The sequence below is a fragment of the Gymnoscopelus microlampas genome, assembly GCF_963454915.1.
Source record: "Gymnoscopelus microlampas genome assembly, chromosome: 1".
Taxonomy (NCBI): domain Eukaryota; kingdom Metazoa; phylum Chordata; class Actinopteri; order Myctophiformes; family Myctophidae; genus Gymnoscopelus; species Gymnoscopelus microlampas.
In genome coordinates this window covers 25,354,179-25,368,310 of record NC_139962.1, presented here as the reverse complement: position 1 = coordinate 25,368,310, position 14,132 = coordinate 25,354,179, and the positions used below count along the sequence as shown (strand labels likewise).

Here is a 14,132-nt window from a genome sequence, read left to right as displayed (position 1 = left end):
TACCTATAAGCACTCTTTGCTTCAAATTGTCAAGGATATTCCAGAGATGTATCCATACAAATGGCTGTGAATAATACAAGTTAAATATGTATTACATGTCTATCCCTTTCATCTTTATAGTGAATGTGTGTGCTCTGTCAAATTTAAACTACCATTCAAATGTACTTTTATTTTTAATGCTTCAACAATGCAACCTTCCAAGTGTAACGGAATATGTATGCAAAACCTTCTGTATTTGGCAACTATAGTTATAGATACTATATACTTTCCTGTAAGAATCCACAGGTAAAGTTAGATACCTATAATATTTACAGACATTCCGGGTAAAGAAATTTGCATAGAACCTCATTTGTTTCTATGTCACTACACTTGTAACTGCAATACTTAGTCTGTCATTTTGACAGGAGCAACATTTCATTTAATCAAAAATGAGCCCTACAAAACACAAACAGCAGTTAAAACATATTCTTCATTGAAGCTGCGTTACCCAACAAATAGTAACTGGTGTGAGAGTGTAATGTCGTCTAACTTTTCAGAGTTAGTTGGAGGCTGAATAAACAGAGAAAAAGGCCATTCCATATGTATGAACATAAAGAGTTGGTGAGACTGGATGCTCCCTGGTATAGTTCCTCTGGTCATTGAAGCAAAATGTAAGGGGCAACACATAGTTCAGGTTTTCCAGGATGGCACTGGACAGCATGAGAAGGTACAGCTGCATTTCTAGGATTGGGAGGGGAAAGGGGCAGTGGAGAAGGGGCCGATGTCACATGAAGTCCTCGTAGTCTTGAGCGTAGCCACCAAGGTCAAACTCAAGGTCATCCCTCATCTTTGCTTTCTGACCACCACCTCCAATGACTCCTTTCTTTCCTTTCTTTTTTCCTGCTTTGCTTTGCTGTGAAGAAAAAGGGGTAAAAAAGGCACTTAGGGATGCTTTACAATCATCTGCTTCTAGCATGGATACATGTTATCAATATGGCTCCAGTCACTATGAAAAGATCATTTAGATGCAATATCTGGTTAACCACACAAGAGAAGCCACAGGGTGGGGTTAATTATGAAATTCATCAATAGAGCAACTGCAACTGGTGCTATAATGTGCTGCTTGTCACTTAACAGATTATGTTGAGAAACTCACATACTATGGGTTACAGTATCTTTGATTAATGATTTCATAAATAGTGTTAACACTTGAGACCAGTCCATTTCACAATATTACCAAAATGTTTCTGGCATATACACAGCTAAGGGAGCTAGGTAGACAGCACCCTCTACTGAATATACACACAAACTACAGGGGCTAGGGGAAAAGAAAGTCACTTACTTTATCTATTTTCTGTTTTTCACTAAGTAGCGCTGCCAGAGAATTACTGATTTTCTTCAAATCCTCTATTTCCACTGAGAAAAAAAAGAAGAGACAATTGTACATATATGAAATCTGCCAAGAACACAGTTGAAGGTGATAATATAACTATACGGAACATTAACACATTGACTGCCATCGGCTAATCTCAGAACGTCCATCGTAGTGCCAAGCAATTTCTTACCTTTTTTGTTTTTTTGATTCCGTCATAGGCCCCGCTAAATCCGTTTAAAATCCGCGTTCATTTGGTTCGACACAAACACGGGACCCGACCGAACAAAACGCTGAAAACCGTGCGGCGATCCGACACTGCATTCTGGAGAACGAGAGGAAAACGCTAAAATGGTGGATGCGGTGAGAAAAACAACAAGCCAGAGATAATGGCGTCCAAAGTTGACCGCTAGACAGGAAACGGAGGCGGGAGAAAAACCGGAAACAGTATTATTTCGTTTCCGGTCCGCCCACTTCGAGACCGGAAGTGCAAAAAAAATCCGGAATCTGCACCTGCACGATTTAACATGGGAAAACTACGGGACTACGGGCTACGGGAACGGCAGTTAACGGTTGGATTTAACGGCCCGTAGGACTACGGGCCTGGCAGTGGATGTGTTAATAAGCATCACTGTGTCTGTATCAAGTGATCTTGATACAGACACAGTGATATAGGATGTTGAACTTACATGAAATACAGAGCTCCCGAAACAATGAGTCCAAGAAATCTGAATAATGCGCAGACTTTTCAAATTGGGTTATCTTCTCTCTCAGCATTTTTTCAAATTCTGTGAAATCATCTTTGGAAGATGGACACATGGCATCAATTCCTGTGACAGCGACACTGTTTGTAGTGCTGCCGATACCTGACAACAGGAAAAGAAAATAATCAATTTTAGCCCACAAATGTAATTAAGGCAGAAAACGTCAACTGGTTCACAAATGTTCTCCTAAAACATCATGCTAACCTTAAAGAGTTTGTCTGTACTAAAGTCCACACAAACGTAAACCAATCATATCTCACGCTGCTACTTGCATGATGTGATGAAACAGAATAACCTCCAGTCATAAATGACTGCAGCATGAACAGTTTGCACAACCAGTAATGCTTCAAGGGAAACTGAAGATAGTGAAAATGTAATCATAGTTGATAATCTACGCACGTAAAAAATTATAATCTATGCATGTAAAAAACGTCCAATGAATCTCTTAGTTACACCAACAGTGTTCACGTTCAAAGGATTTAAGAAATTTGAAGTACTTATAAGTTAAGTATTTATGAAAATTGCTATTTCCATTTGCCCAAAGGAGACGTAGACCATCACCACATTAGTCGACATAACCACAAGCAGCCAGTTAGTCAATGCGGGGATACTACCATCCGGATTTTTCCTGTATAGTGCGGTTTCACTGAACATTGTGAAGCTTCTAGGTCTGCCCCGAATACCTTTTTTCAAGCTTAAGTTTGTATATTCCTAACTAATATTAGAGTATTTGTTATAAAGTCATAAGCCAATAATTCAAATCAAGGCTCTTTGGTTAGGATTGCCATTTTAGCAGAAGCCAGCATGTTATAGTAAAAGCGGTGATTCACATCCCAAGACCAAATCACAACATCCAAACATGCAGCTGCACTGGCATCGTACCTGGCGTTGGTGATTTTGTACCACCTGGCGTTGGTACAAAATCAGGAACTCCTGAAAAGTTGCATTTCAGTTTATAATCTTTGCATATAAATAATATTTTTTTCCAGTGCATCTCTGTTACACCAATATTGCTCTTGTGTAGTAGTTTTGTATTTATAGGTCAAGTATTTATAAAGATTGTAAATTGTCAATTTAGGCATTTAGCAGAAGCTTAGAGCGAGTTACAAGTGTGAAATTAGTAAATGGCATGAACCCTAGTCATTAAATGACAATGTAAATATTAAATAGTCACATAAGTAGAGTGCAAAGCAAACAATTTAGTGCATCAAAGAAACTAGGATACCTAGAATCCTTAATAATTAATTAATATTGTCAACCAGTAGGTGTCCTACTCGAAATCCCTGGCAATGACCCAGAAACAGGATCCAAACCACGGAGCGCACACCAGTAGTGAGGAGGTTCTGACCATGTAAGATATACAACTGTTTTAAAGAGAGGAGGTCGCACAGCTCATAGCCACGATGCAATAACTTTTTTTTATTGACACACCCTGAAGACCTAGTGTGTCAAAACGTTTATAAGACGCAAAAAGGAAATAATTATTAAGCACATCGTCTACAGGTTGTTGTGAAGTAAATAAAGCACTCATACTCATGGAAGTATAAGTTCGTACTGAGTTCAATGCAGCTTTCAACTAAACTTTGGAAGCTTCAACCTCCTGTAAGTGACTTCGGACACTGCTGTGTTCCGCTATGTGTGCGCTGTGCACAGCAGCTCAGGTACAACACAGTCAGTCATGTCTATTCATAATAATTGTACCACCCGTTATCTGACTTAAGTATTGATAACATGCATATAGGAACATGGGTGCCATATGAAAATGAACTTTAGTTTTATAGAGTACACAAGAAAATGTTATTGATTTGTAGCATATTAAAAAAAATATGCTAAAACTGTTTTCGGTGTGCAAGTAACATACTCTGTGTGCACCCGCACACCATGTAACACTGAGAACACTGCATACACGACATGCCTAGTTGCCTACCAGGTGAAAATATTTCTAACCATTCTAGTTTGATATTAATGTTCTCCACAGAAGGCCAGAATGTACCTTACCTTTATTATTCAGATTAAATCATTCAGAAAGATATTTTGAAAGTATTATATGAACGGAAATGATGGAACGTTTCCTGTGCGCTGCTTTCAGGGAGTAGTTATAGACTATGTAGCCATCGAAGATTGTGTTAGAGTTGTCTGGATCTAGAGACTAGGCACTGGGTGATCAAACCAGCCTTGGAAAACAGCCAAGTGATCATGTGCCCCCCAACAAGTTGTGCACCCTTGCTGTAGGCTATTGTTGAAACTATATTCATAAAACTCTTAGTTACACCTATGTGTTTGAGAAGCAGTTTTCACTTAAGATGGTACTTATAATATCCACAAGCCAGAGGCAGATTTATGGGGACATATTTAAAGCTGATGCACTCCTCTTCAGCTGTATGTGCATAGTGAGTTACCTGTTCATTCAATAATTAAAATACGGTGTACATGCCCACGCCCTTACTGGTCTGTCTTGTTTATCATTGACTATACTTAATGTTTTTGGGAGCTTGCATTTCCAACAACTTTTAGTGATTTAGTTTGTAAAAACTCTTCATAATAACAGAAAGTATTCTAGTGAAGTCATGCTAGAAAAATATATTCATCTTACCAAAAGCTTCTTTTGTTAGTTCCAGTTCGGCATCCTCCTGTAACTTCTTCACCCTCAACTTTTCTGCTAGTTGATCTTCAACCGAAAGCTCTTCCTGCTTTAGTAGCAGATTCACAAAGTGAGAATATTAAATTAATTAATAATCTGCTCTCTTATCTTTAAATTCTGAAACAGACAGACGAGCAGTAAAAACACTTACTTTCATCTGCCTTTCTTCTTCTTGTTGTTTCTTTAACTTGTTTTCTTTCTCTTTAATTTTTTCCATCAGCTTTTTCTTTTCAGACACCTTTGTCGCTGAAAGCAATAATAATGAGAATTTTGAGTTGACTTGCGAACTTGAATTGCAATTATATAGTAAATATGTCTTGAAAGAAATACAAAAACCTGCACACCTGCTTTTTTTGCCTCCACTTTTTTCGCCTCCTCTTCCTCATCATCCCAGTTGTCCTATAGGGAAATGCAGGGAGGGAGGCAATTGGTAATAGTATCAGCAATGTATTAACTACACAAATCACAATTTAACACAACCAATAATGTCCATCTATAACAATAAATATGGAATAAAAATAATAGACTAGAAAAAAAAACTCACAATCTAGGGTGGAATATTTTCAATAAAAAACATGGGCCAACAACCACTGTTTGGCACTGGTGACATTTATTGTACACAACCGTTTTGTGTACACCTTATTCAACGAACAGACACTGTGGACAATTGAAGTGGTCTGGCCAGTCGTTTCCACAGTAGAATTACCTGAAGATTCTAGACAGTCAGTAGCAGAGAGAATAATCAAGTTTTTGTTTTGTTTTTAAACATGAGGGAATAACAAAATCATTTTGTCATACAGGGCGAGCAGAGTGCCCGAGAGACCCAGCTGAGTTGAGTCATCGCCAGATCATGATTTCATCTTAATGTGGCTAATGCTTGTTAGCAAGCCAACGCCTGTCAAGCTAGCCAAGTTCAGAGAGTTCATGTAGACATTGTTGTTGTATTGGCGTGATGCTGGGTAGGCTGTTACTGACAACTTTACATAACGCCAGCTAACGGCAAACACTATCGTTCAAGTTAACTTAACAGCTATAGGCTAACTGGCTACTTAGTGGCCCAGTAAGTAACCAGTAAGTCAACAGCCATTGTCATTGGATTGCCGCTTACAAATAAATAGTAAAGAAGCGGAGCAAATGGGAGTCAAGTTTAGCCCACATTCGTCAAGTGGTACAAACATGGATTAAATGTCTTATAGCGGCCATGAGACAGACAGCTGCTATGCTAGTTAGCATCATGTTAGCATGGCTATCGTATCGTAGCAGCTGTCCGCTTCATGGACGAGGCACATGGAATACAAGAACGCTCGCCCCAAAACACGGTCGCTGCCAGGTATTCCTTTGACGTAACCTCAGTGAAACTATGCCTAAACATATAGCCTTATTATTCCTAAACAACTTCAGTGAACTATGCCTAATTATATAGCATTATTCCTAAACATAACCTCAGTGAAACTATGCCTTAACATATAGCCTTATTATTCCTAAACAACTTCAGTGAACTATGCCTAATTATATGGCATTATTCCTAAACGTAACCTCAGTGAAACGCATACAAGAACCGCTAGTGGCGAGCGGTCCACGAAAAATAAAATGTGGAGCGACTGTGTTTTGGGACGAGTCTTCCAGTTACCGGCACATGAGTTGGCGTGACGATATAATAGCCGCACGTTGATTTAGCTTCATACTGCTTTATTATTGTTTATACTTGGTCGCAACCCGTTTCACTCAACAAAAACAAGTCTTTTTTGAAAACACGTAATTTCCGTCGAGCAAAAGAGTCGCGTGGCGAGGTAAAAAAAAAACACATTAATAATGTAAGATAACTAAATGTAGCCTCGACGCTAGCACAAGCTGTCAGGCATGGTGGCATGGACATGGACACCGACCCGCCGGGAGCTAGCCTAGCATGAAGCTAGCTGAAACAGCCCAATATAGCTTAATTAATCGTGACCGACATGAACAGTCTCCCCTTTCCCCTCGGTCTCACAACCGGGACACGTCAGTGACAGTCGAGCCGCTGCCGAACCGGCCAACTTTATTACCTTGACATCTTCCTCCTCGTCCTCTCCTTCCCATTTATCCGCCACTACCGCCTTTTTGATCGACGGTGTCGGCAGGTCTGGCTCCTCGAAGCTCTCAGCGTCTAACAAACAAAAAGCATAAGAATTGGGGGACAATTTAAAAAAATGCATCCCGTAATGTTTACGGGACGTATTTAATCGTGTCTGGAAATAAACCGTCGACTGTCAAGGAAAATGCTGTTGTTTAACTTTAGTTTTCTTACCCCAGTCCGCCATGTTGGCTGTGTGTGTTGGTTGTGTTTGACAGACACTCAGCAGTTCAGCCACACAGCTTGAGCAGTGTTGCCAGATTTTGCGAGAGATATAAGCAACCAGGTTTAGGAAAACAAGCCCCAAAGAAGCAACTTTAGGTCACATGAGCACTTTTAAACCTACTAGATTTATTTGAAAACTTTAGTTACTTTGCGGGTTTTTATTGTTCATATAAAACATACATTGACCACTTCAGCCCTATATATATACTTTGGCTATTTCAAAATAGCCGATCTACAAGCTCTGACAGGGCCGTGTTACTGTCAGAATGTGTCCAACGCAACGAGCGAGCGAAAATTTGCGGTTATTGGGCGGATTGTGGCCGTTTTTGGGCGTTTTTTTTGTTACTTTATTTCGGTTTTAGGGTAAGGGTTAGACTTATAAAATAAAAAAAAACTTTTTTTTCTCCATTTATTTTTTCATGAGTGCCCCCCCCCCCCCCCGACAGGACATATAGGCACTTGCCTACATTGCCTGTGCTTAAACACGGCCCTCACAACGCATAATACAAATGAGGAATATTTGAAGTGTTTTTGAAACATTCTTTAACAACACAAATGCTCCCTGGCACAAAACATGTTCATGAAAATATTTGCGAACCACTTGTTTACTTTTTTTTTCGGAAGCAAGCCTACATAAGCACACTCTACACTTTAGAAACAAGCCCAAACAAACACAACCTGCAAACTACCAGTATGTACAAGCAACTTTACAGAAAAAACGTCGCTTATAACAAGCGGACATGGCAACACTGCACACGGCTTGAGTCAGCGCGGGGAGGATTTCGCTCCACGAGCACGAGCGCGGACAATAGCCCCGATCTACAAGCTCACAACGCGTCGCAAGTTGCGACGCGTTGTGAGCAACGCTACCCGTTGTGAGCTTGTAGATCGGGGCTATTTTCGGCGCGCGACACTGGGCGGCGCGCAGCCAAGTAAAATCATCAGGCATCAATTTTCAGCATAGGTTTTCATCATTTTTCATACACAGCTCCTACCTTCTGGACTGTGTTGCCAGGTTTTGTGAGAGAAATAAGCAGCCAGGTCTATGAAAACAAGCCCAAACGAAGCCACATCATGAGCACTTTATTAGCTATTTGAAAATAGCTTGTAGATCGGCTATTTTCAAAAAGATCTTGAAAAGAAAAAGTGAAATATTTGGAATATATTTGGAAACAAGCCCAAAGTCGCTTATAATAAGCAGACATGGCAACACTGCTTCTGGACTGCACGAGCACGTAGGCTCAGTTCAAACGAAACACACTCCTACCTACAGTACCTTCTGGTACTAGTGGTTACAGGTTTTAAAACAAAGGGAAAGTGAGCTTGGTCGCGGTGGTGTAAAAAGTACTTAATGTATTTTTCTTTGTAAAAGTATCAATACTATTACTGCAATATAGAAGTACTCTGATACAAGTAAAAGTCTGGAATTAAACAATTACTTGAGTAAAAGTACAAAAGTATTGGTATCAAAATGTACAAAGTACCAAAAGTAGAAAGTACTCATTACGCAGAATGTCCCATATCCCATTTCACAATGTTTTCAAATGTGTAAAATGTATACAAATATTTTTTTAAATATAGCAGATCTACAAGCTGTGGAAGGAACGCACATTAATATTTATTATTAGTTTTCAAAGTGGGTCTGGGCCAATCAATGTAAAGCACTTTGGATAAAAGCACTATATAAATGCACCATTTACAGGGGGTCCCCAGCCAGTAGCTGTGTATAATTTAACTATAATTCAATGCACATATTACCACTATTTCTCATAATCGCATTTATATTATTCAGTTAACGGAAAACATGTCAAACAAGTCAACCTATTTGAAATGAAGAGAGAACAATCTGTAATAGATGTCCATACATAGCCTAATAAAACTCAGTTTGAGCCAAAACATTTGAAAACCGCTGACACTAGTCTGACAAGCCTTTGCACTTCAGATTGTTTATGAATGTCGCTATTTGCATAGCTGGATTTTGACAAAATCCTTTGAACATTTGTATTCAGTGTTGTAAAGATGGCAATTAAGTTTCAGACTTTTTGTAGAGAGGTTTATTTTATTAATGTAGTTCAGTGTTTATCAATATATATCACAATACAAAATTCACATCAGCAACAGACTGAAGTGATTTCTATAGAACAGTGTATGGTACATAAACAAGATATGACGAGCTGTAGAAATGTAACAAACATGACACACATAGACAAAAATACAGTTTATAATCACTATAAAAATAGATGCACAACACCATTGTATGAGGAATAAAGTTTGTTTTAATTGTTAATGTATTTTGCTTTCCCTGAGTAGGCTACATTGATGATATGGTCGGTTTGTTTGTTTAAAAATATAAGAAATGTGAGGTTGGATGTGATAAGTTATTCTGCCCTTGTAAATTAATTATGTATGTATTATTATGCATTATGTAGCCCTATGATTAATTATAAAATTATGTGCTGTTGGATACTGCGCATAATATCTCTTTTTAGGTGTTGAATGCTCATATGCTTAACAGATAACTGCGCACGAGTGATGAGTGCTGATACACAAAATAAATTACGAACTCATAATAAACAAATGAAAGTGCGGCTCATTCAAAAGCATAACAGTATTGCACAGATAGGTTAGATTCATGTCAGTTTCGCAGTGGAAGTGGTTGCTCCTGGTCCAGCAGGGGTGAGCGAGGTCATTCAGTGGGGCAGATTAGGGCATGACAGGGCATGGCAGTACGATCAGCAGCATCAGCAGTCCCAGTAGGTGACACAGAGGACTGGGGCTCAGTGCCAGCCCCGATGACCTCCCTGTGGACACACAGACACACATCTGTACTATACTGAAACCAATACTAATACACATACAGAAAAGTTATACAAGAAGCAATGTTTATCTTCATTCATCATTTTAAATTACCACTGAGTACTTTACTGCATATAGCTGAAGGAGAATAGAGAGAAGAAATTGACGATTTACAGTTTATTAAGATCCTGCAAAGATTTACCTCTGAAGTCTACTGGCTTGTCTTCCCATGGTGTCAGAACCATAGCGAGAGCTGTTCGCTGAACGTTTGACAGAGCAGCTTGTTGCTCAATTGTCACTGCGGCAGCCTGTTCATAGGAGAACATCCGAATCTGGCTCTGGTCAAACACCACCTTGGAAGTAGAGAGTCCATTGTGATGAAGTCAACAGACACAGGAGAATATCATGGGAAAAGTCATGTGACTATGTGTTTAAGTCACATGACTCAATTTACAGGACATTATAATGCTAACTAGCTTTGCGGGACTCACTTGAGTATTACTGAATAATAATGACCCAAGACTTACAGTAAACTTTTCGGGAGGTATCATTGAGATAGCCAGAGGTGTGATGCCTTCAATCTGATCCTTCACCAAAGCAGACATGGACATATCTGGAAGACCAGCTACACAGAATAGAAATGTTTCAGGACTGGTCCCAACACTGACATCATGCACACCCACACACCCACACGCACGCACGCGCACGCACAGCATAGAGAAAGAGAGAGAGAGAGAGAGAGAGAGTAAAAGTGAATATCATACCTGCTAGTGATCCAATCTCAATGAATACATCCGTCCCCCATGAACTTGGGTGTCCAAACGCAAGACTGTGGGTCAGAAGCCCAACCAGGACGTTTAGCTGTTCCTCTGAACAGGGCATCTTCAGCTTTCCCAGCCATAACACTGCCTTGCTATAACCACCAGGGGGAGACACAGTAAAGCCACATAAGTTAGTTGGGGGGGGGTGTCTTCTCTCTAACCCCAATAGACCCCTTAACAGACGACGTCACACTGATAAGAACCAGTATGCGTGCAACCAGTATGCGCAATGAAAGCCATTCTGTCAGGTCTCGCTAGGACACGCCTCACTAGCCAACACACAAGAGGGGGTTGGGGGGTGCTGAAACCAGCGCACCCCAAAACAACAGGTTGGGAATTGATTGCGTGAAACAATCACCTGTGCGTCCAGTCCAGTCCAATGTTAGTAAACAAATAATTGGTCTATTCAGAGTGATGTTAATTTGCTCACCTGAACTCCACAGCATTGAAAAGACGCATATCTGTGGGTTTAGCACCACAGACAATGTGTCCCATTGCCACCAGTGTGCTTGAAACAAGCCTGCTGGGCGTCAGCTTGGTTGAGTTTATCAAGGTGGAGAACAGTACACTCAGCTGGCATGACAGAAAGAAAAAGAGGCATTTTATTGGGTACAGCACTGTGAGGTTTACATATACAAATAGAAAACAGGAAGTTTCTTCAATCATTTTTAATTCTATGTTCTGAAATATGTCATTGCTGAGTAGTACTAAATATGCCTATGGAAAACGTGTCAAACTATATGTGTGGGCGATCGGGTGGTAGCCTGGGACCAGACGAATCTGCGAGTGCAAAAAAAACACGCAGTTATATAGTCTGGCTACGCGAAGATAATCGGGTGGTGCAGTGGTAAAGTGCCTCTCACAACCACCGAGGTTGTGGGTTCCAATCCACCGTCCGGCTTTGTCGAGCATCTGTACGAACACAAATAACCTCTCTCTGGCGTCCATTTTGATTTGTACCAACCTCTATCACCAGGTGGGAAATAAGACATTCCAAGCTCCCATTTGGCATGTATATGGGCATGTACTGTATATGGGCATTGGGCTGTGACCAAAGATGATCGTACCTGTCTGTTACTCCAGCTGCTGACCACACCCATAGCAGCGATGCTGCTAATCTCAGTCAGCCGAAGAGTGCCCAATTCTTCTATTGGCAGCTGGACAGCTATTTCACCCAACTGAGAGATCACTGTGGGGGAGAAGGATGATACAGAGCCATACAACTACACACACACACACACACACACACACACACACACACACACACACACACACACACACACACACACACACACACACACACACACACACACACACACACACACACACACACACACACAGTATTGACAAGGTCAAACTGGTATTGCAGTGGGTAAAGTTTGACTGTTCTAAACCAAATTTTATAATATATATATATATATATATATATATATATATATATATATATATATATATATATATATATATATATATATATATATATAGAGAGAGAGAGAGAGAGAGAGAGAGAGAGAGAGAGAGAGAGACAGAGAGGACCTGATGCTTCCAATGTGAACAAGTACTAACTTGACACGTTATCAGTGATGCTCGAATTAGTGATGGCAGTTATCGTTCTTTTCAGTGTACTGAATCATTCAGTACAGTTTTGTTCAAATGATTTGTTCACCAGTTCATTCAGTGCTTGGTTGCAGCTCTGCCTGCGCTGCGTAGTCACTCACTGAAACACAAGGCAGGTCTTTCACCGACTGGTAGAGTTCTCAAATTCTACCCGAACCCGACCGGGCCCGACCCGACCCGACATTTTCGGGCCGAGCCGGGCCTCAAAAGTATGCTAATTGGTTGGGCCGAGCCGAGCCTCGGGCTCCATATACATATTTTTTTAATGATTTTTAAAAATAATAATAATAATAGATAAATACACATTCAAAACAGCAAAAAAAAAAAAAAAAATTCCCACCTCGGGTTTTTTCTGGCTTTCGGTCCTAACATGATGGTAATAGTCGGGTTCGGGCCGAGCCTCGGGCCGGCCCAGTCGGGCCCAGTTAGGGCCGAGCCTTAATTTTCAGGCCCGTTGAGAACTCTACCGACTGGATCAGTCAGCGCTGACAGCGCAACACGTTCAGCCAGCTGAACACTCAGGGAATGGGATCTAAACTCCTGCAAACACTCACGATGCCTCACATTTCAACATTGTAAACATGTATATTTGATTGCTACACCGTTTACTGAGAGGACCCCCCATCTTGACAAGCTTGTCAGTGGTCTGATACAGTTTAATTAGTACATACAGTAGTTGAATTATGAATGATCAGATTCATTATTTAACTCTTTCTGCAGTTTTGTATTAATAGTAGTTGCAAGTTGTACTTCCTACACAAACGTGTTTTTTTGTATTAGTGCAGGCAGGGAGTGACAGACTGGGATCAGATTACGTTCACTGAACTAAATACAATAGTGATTCATTCACACGGAAACACAGTACTGAGGGCCACAATGGAAACAAGTCCAGAGGATTTGTTTGTGTTATCCTTTTAGCCCAAATGTTTTACTGTACCTTCGTGCTGTTTACACGTTCGACTAATAAAGTATTCAATCAATCAATCAATGAAAGGGAAAGACTGTCTCAGATCGTTCAGTGTTCATATCTTATCTTCTAGGTTCGGAGATCCCAGCGCTCCCATTGAGTTCACGGACACTGCAGTCAAAGACGCCCTACTGACAGGAGATAAGTTCACTCAGTGACCGAGATCCCAGTGTTCCCATTCACTGACTACAGTAACTGCAATCAGAGATATATGCCTATGTCGGTCTGTCTGGGGGGGGGGGGGGGGGAGGAGAGCGGCGGAACAGTCTCTCTTCAGCCAATCAAAAAATAATGTATCTTTTCAGGAAGTGAACTAGTTCATTTTGTTCATTCATACCTTAGGACGAATTGTTTGCGATCAACACAACACTAGCTCGCATCAACTAGCTTGTGTGTCCGGGACTTTAGAATCTTACCCCTTTGGCTTTTCTGAGAAGCTCACTGCGTATGTATGGTTTAAGGAAGGGGTCTCGACCCATCAGCTCCAAACAGTTGGCGAAGGCCGATTTGGTCATGGCTGTCAGACTGCCAATAGTCCATGCGGCAGGAGTTGTTGTATGCAGTATTTCACAGCTAGGAACCCTACCAGAAGCTGACCAAGGACAAACAATGAGACCTGTTACTGCAGACATCCTGTATATCATACACAGTAAAATCATAGTATTAATTTAACTCCAAAGAGGAGTACAAATGGAACCAAAAGGACCCGAGTTAAATGAAAACACAGTATTGTACCGGTACTGTGCATTGTATGTGGTTATATGTAGTTTTACTATTAGGTATTTATTTCTCACTTCAGTGTTTATTAGATCTATTAAGTGACAATCTTGTTAGTTTAAA

At 40.5% G+C, this 14,132-nt stretch overlaps 1 protein-coding gene across 2 annotated transcripts; it reads right to left on the bottom strand.

Annotated features, from left to right (window-relative positions):
- Positions 1-580: 580 nt before the first annotated feature.
- Positions 581-7,076, bottom strand: eif3jb (eukaryotic translation initiation factor 3, subunit Jb). 2 transcript variants are annotated; one of them, XM_084069284.1, is made up of 8 exons: positions 7,041-7,076; positions 6,799-6,899; positions 5,101-5,155; positions 4,908-5,002; positions 4,709-4,805; positions 2,041-2,217; positions 1,322-1,395; positions 581-892 (listed from the first exon to the last, which is right to left on the bottom strand). In XM_084069284.1, the coding sequence occupies exons 1-8, from the start codon at positions 7,051-7,053 to the stop codon at positions 764-766; spliced, it is 741 nt and encodes a 246-aa protein (XP_083925410.1). In that variant the 5' UTR covers positions 7,054-7,076; the 3' UTR covers positions 581-763. The 2 variants fall into 2 exon arrangements, with proteins under 2 accessions (XP_083925410.1, XP_083925411.1); XM_084069285.1 differs by having other exon boundaries at positions 4,709-4,802.
- Positions 7,077-14,132: the final 7,056 nt, after the last annotated feature.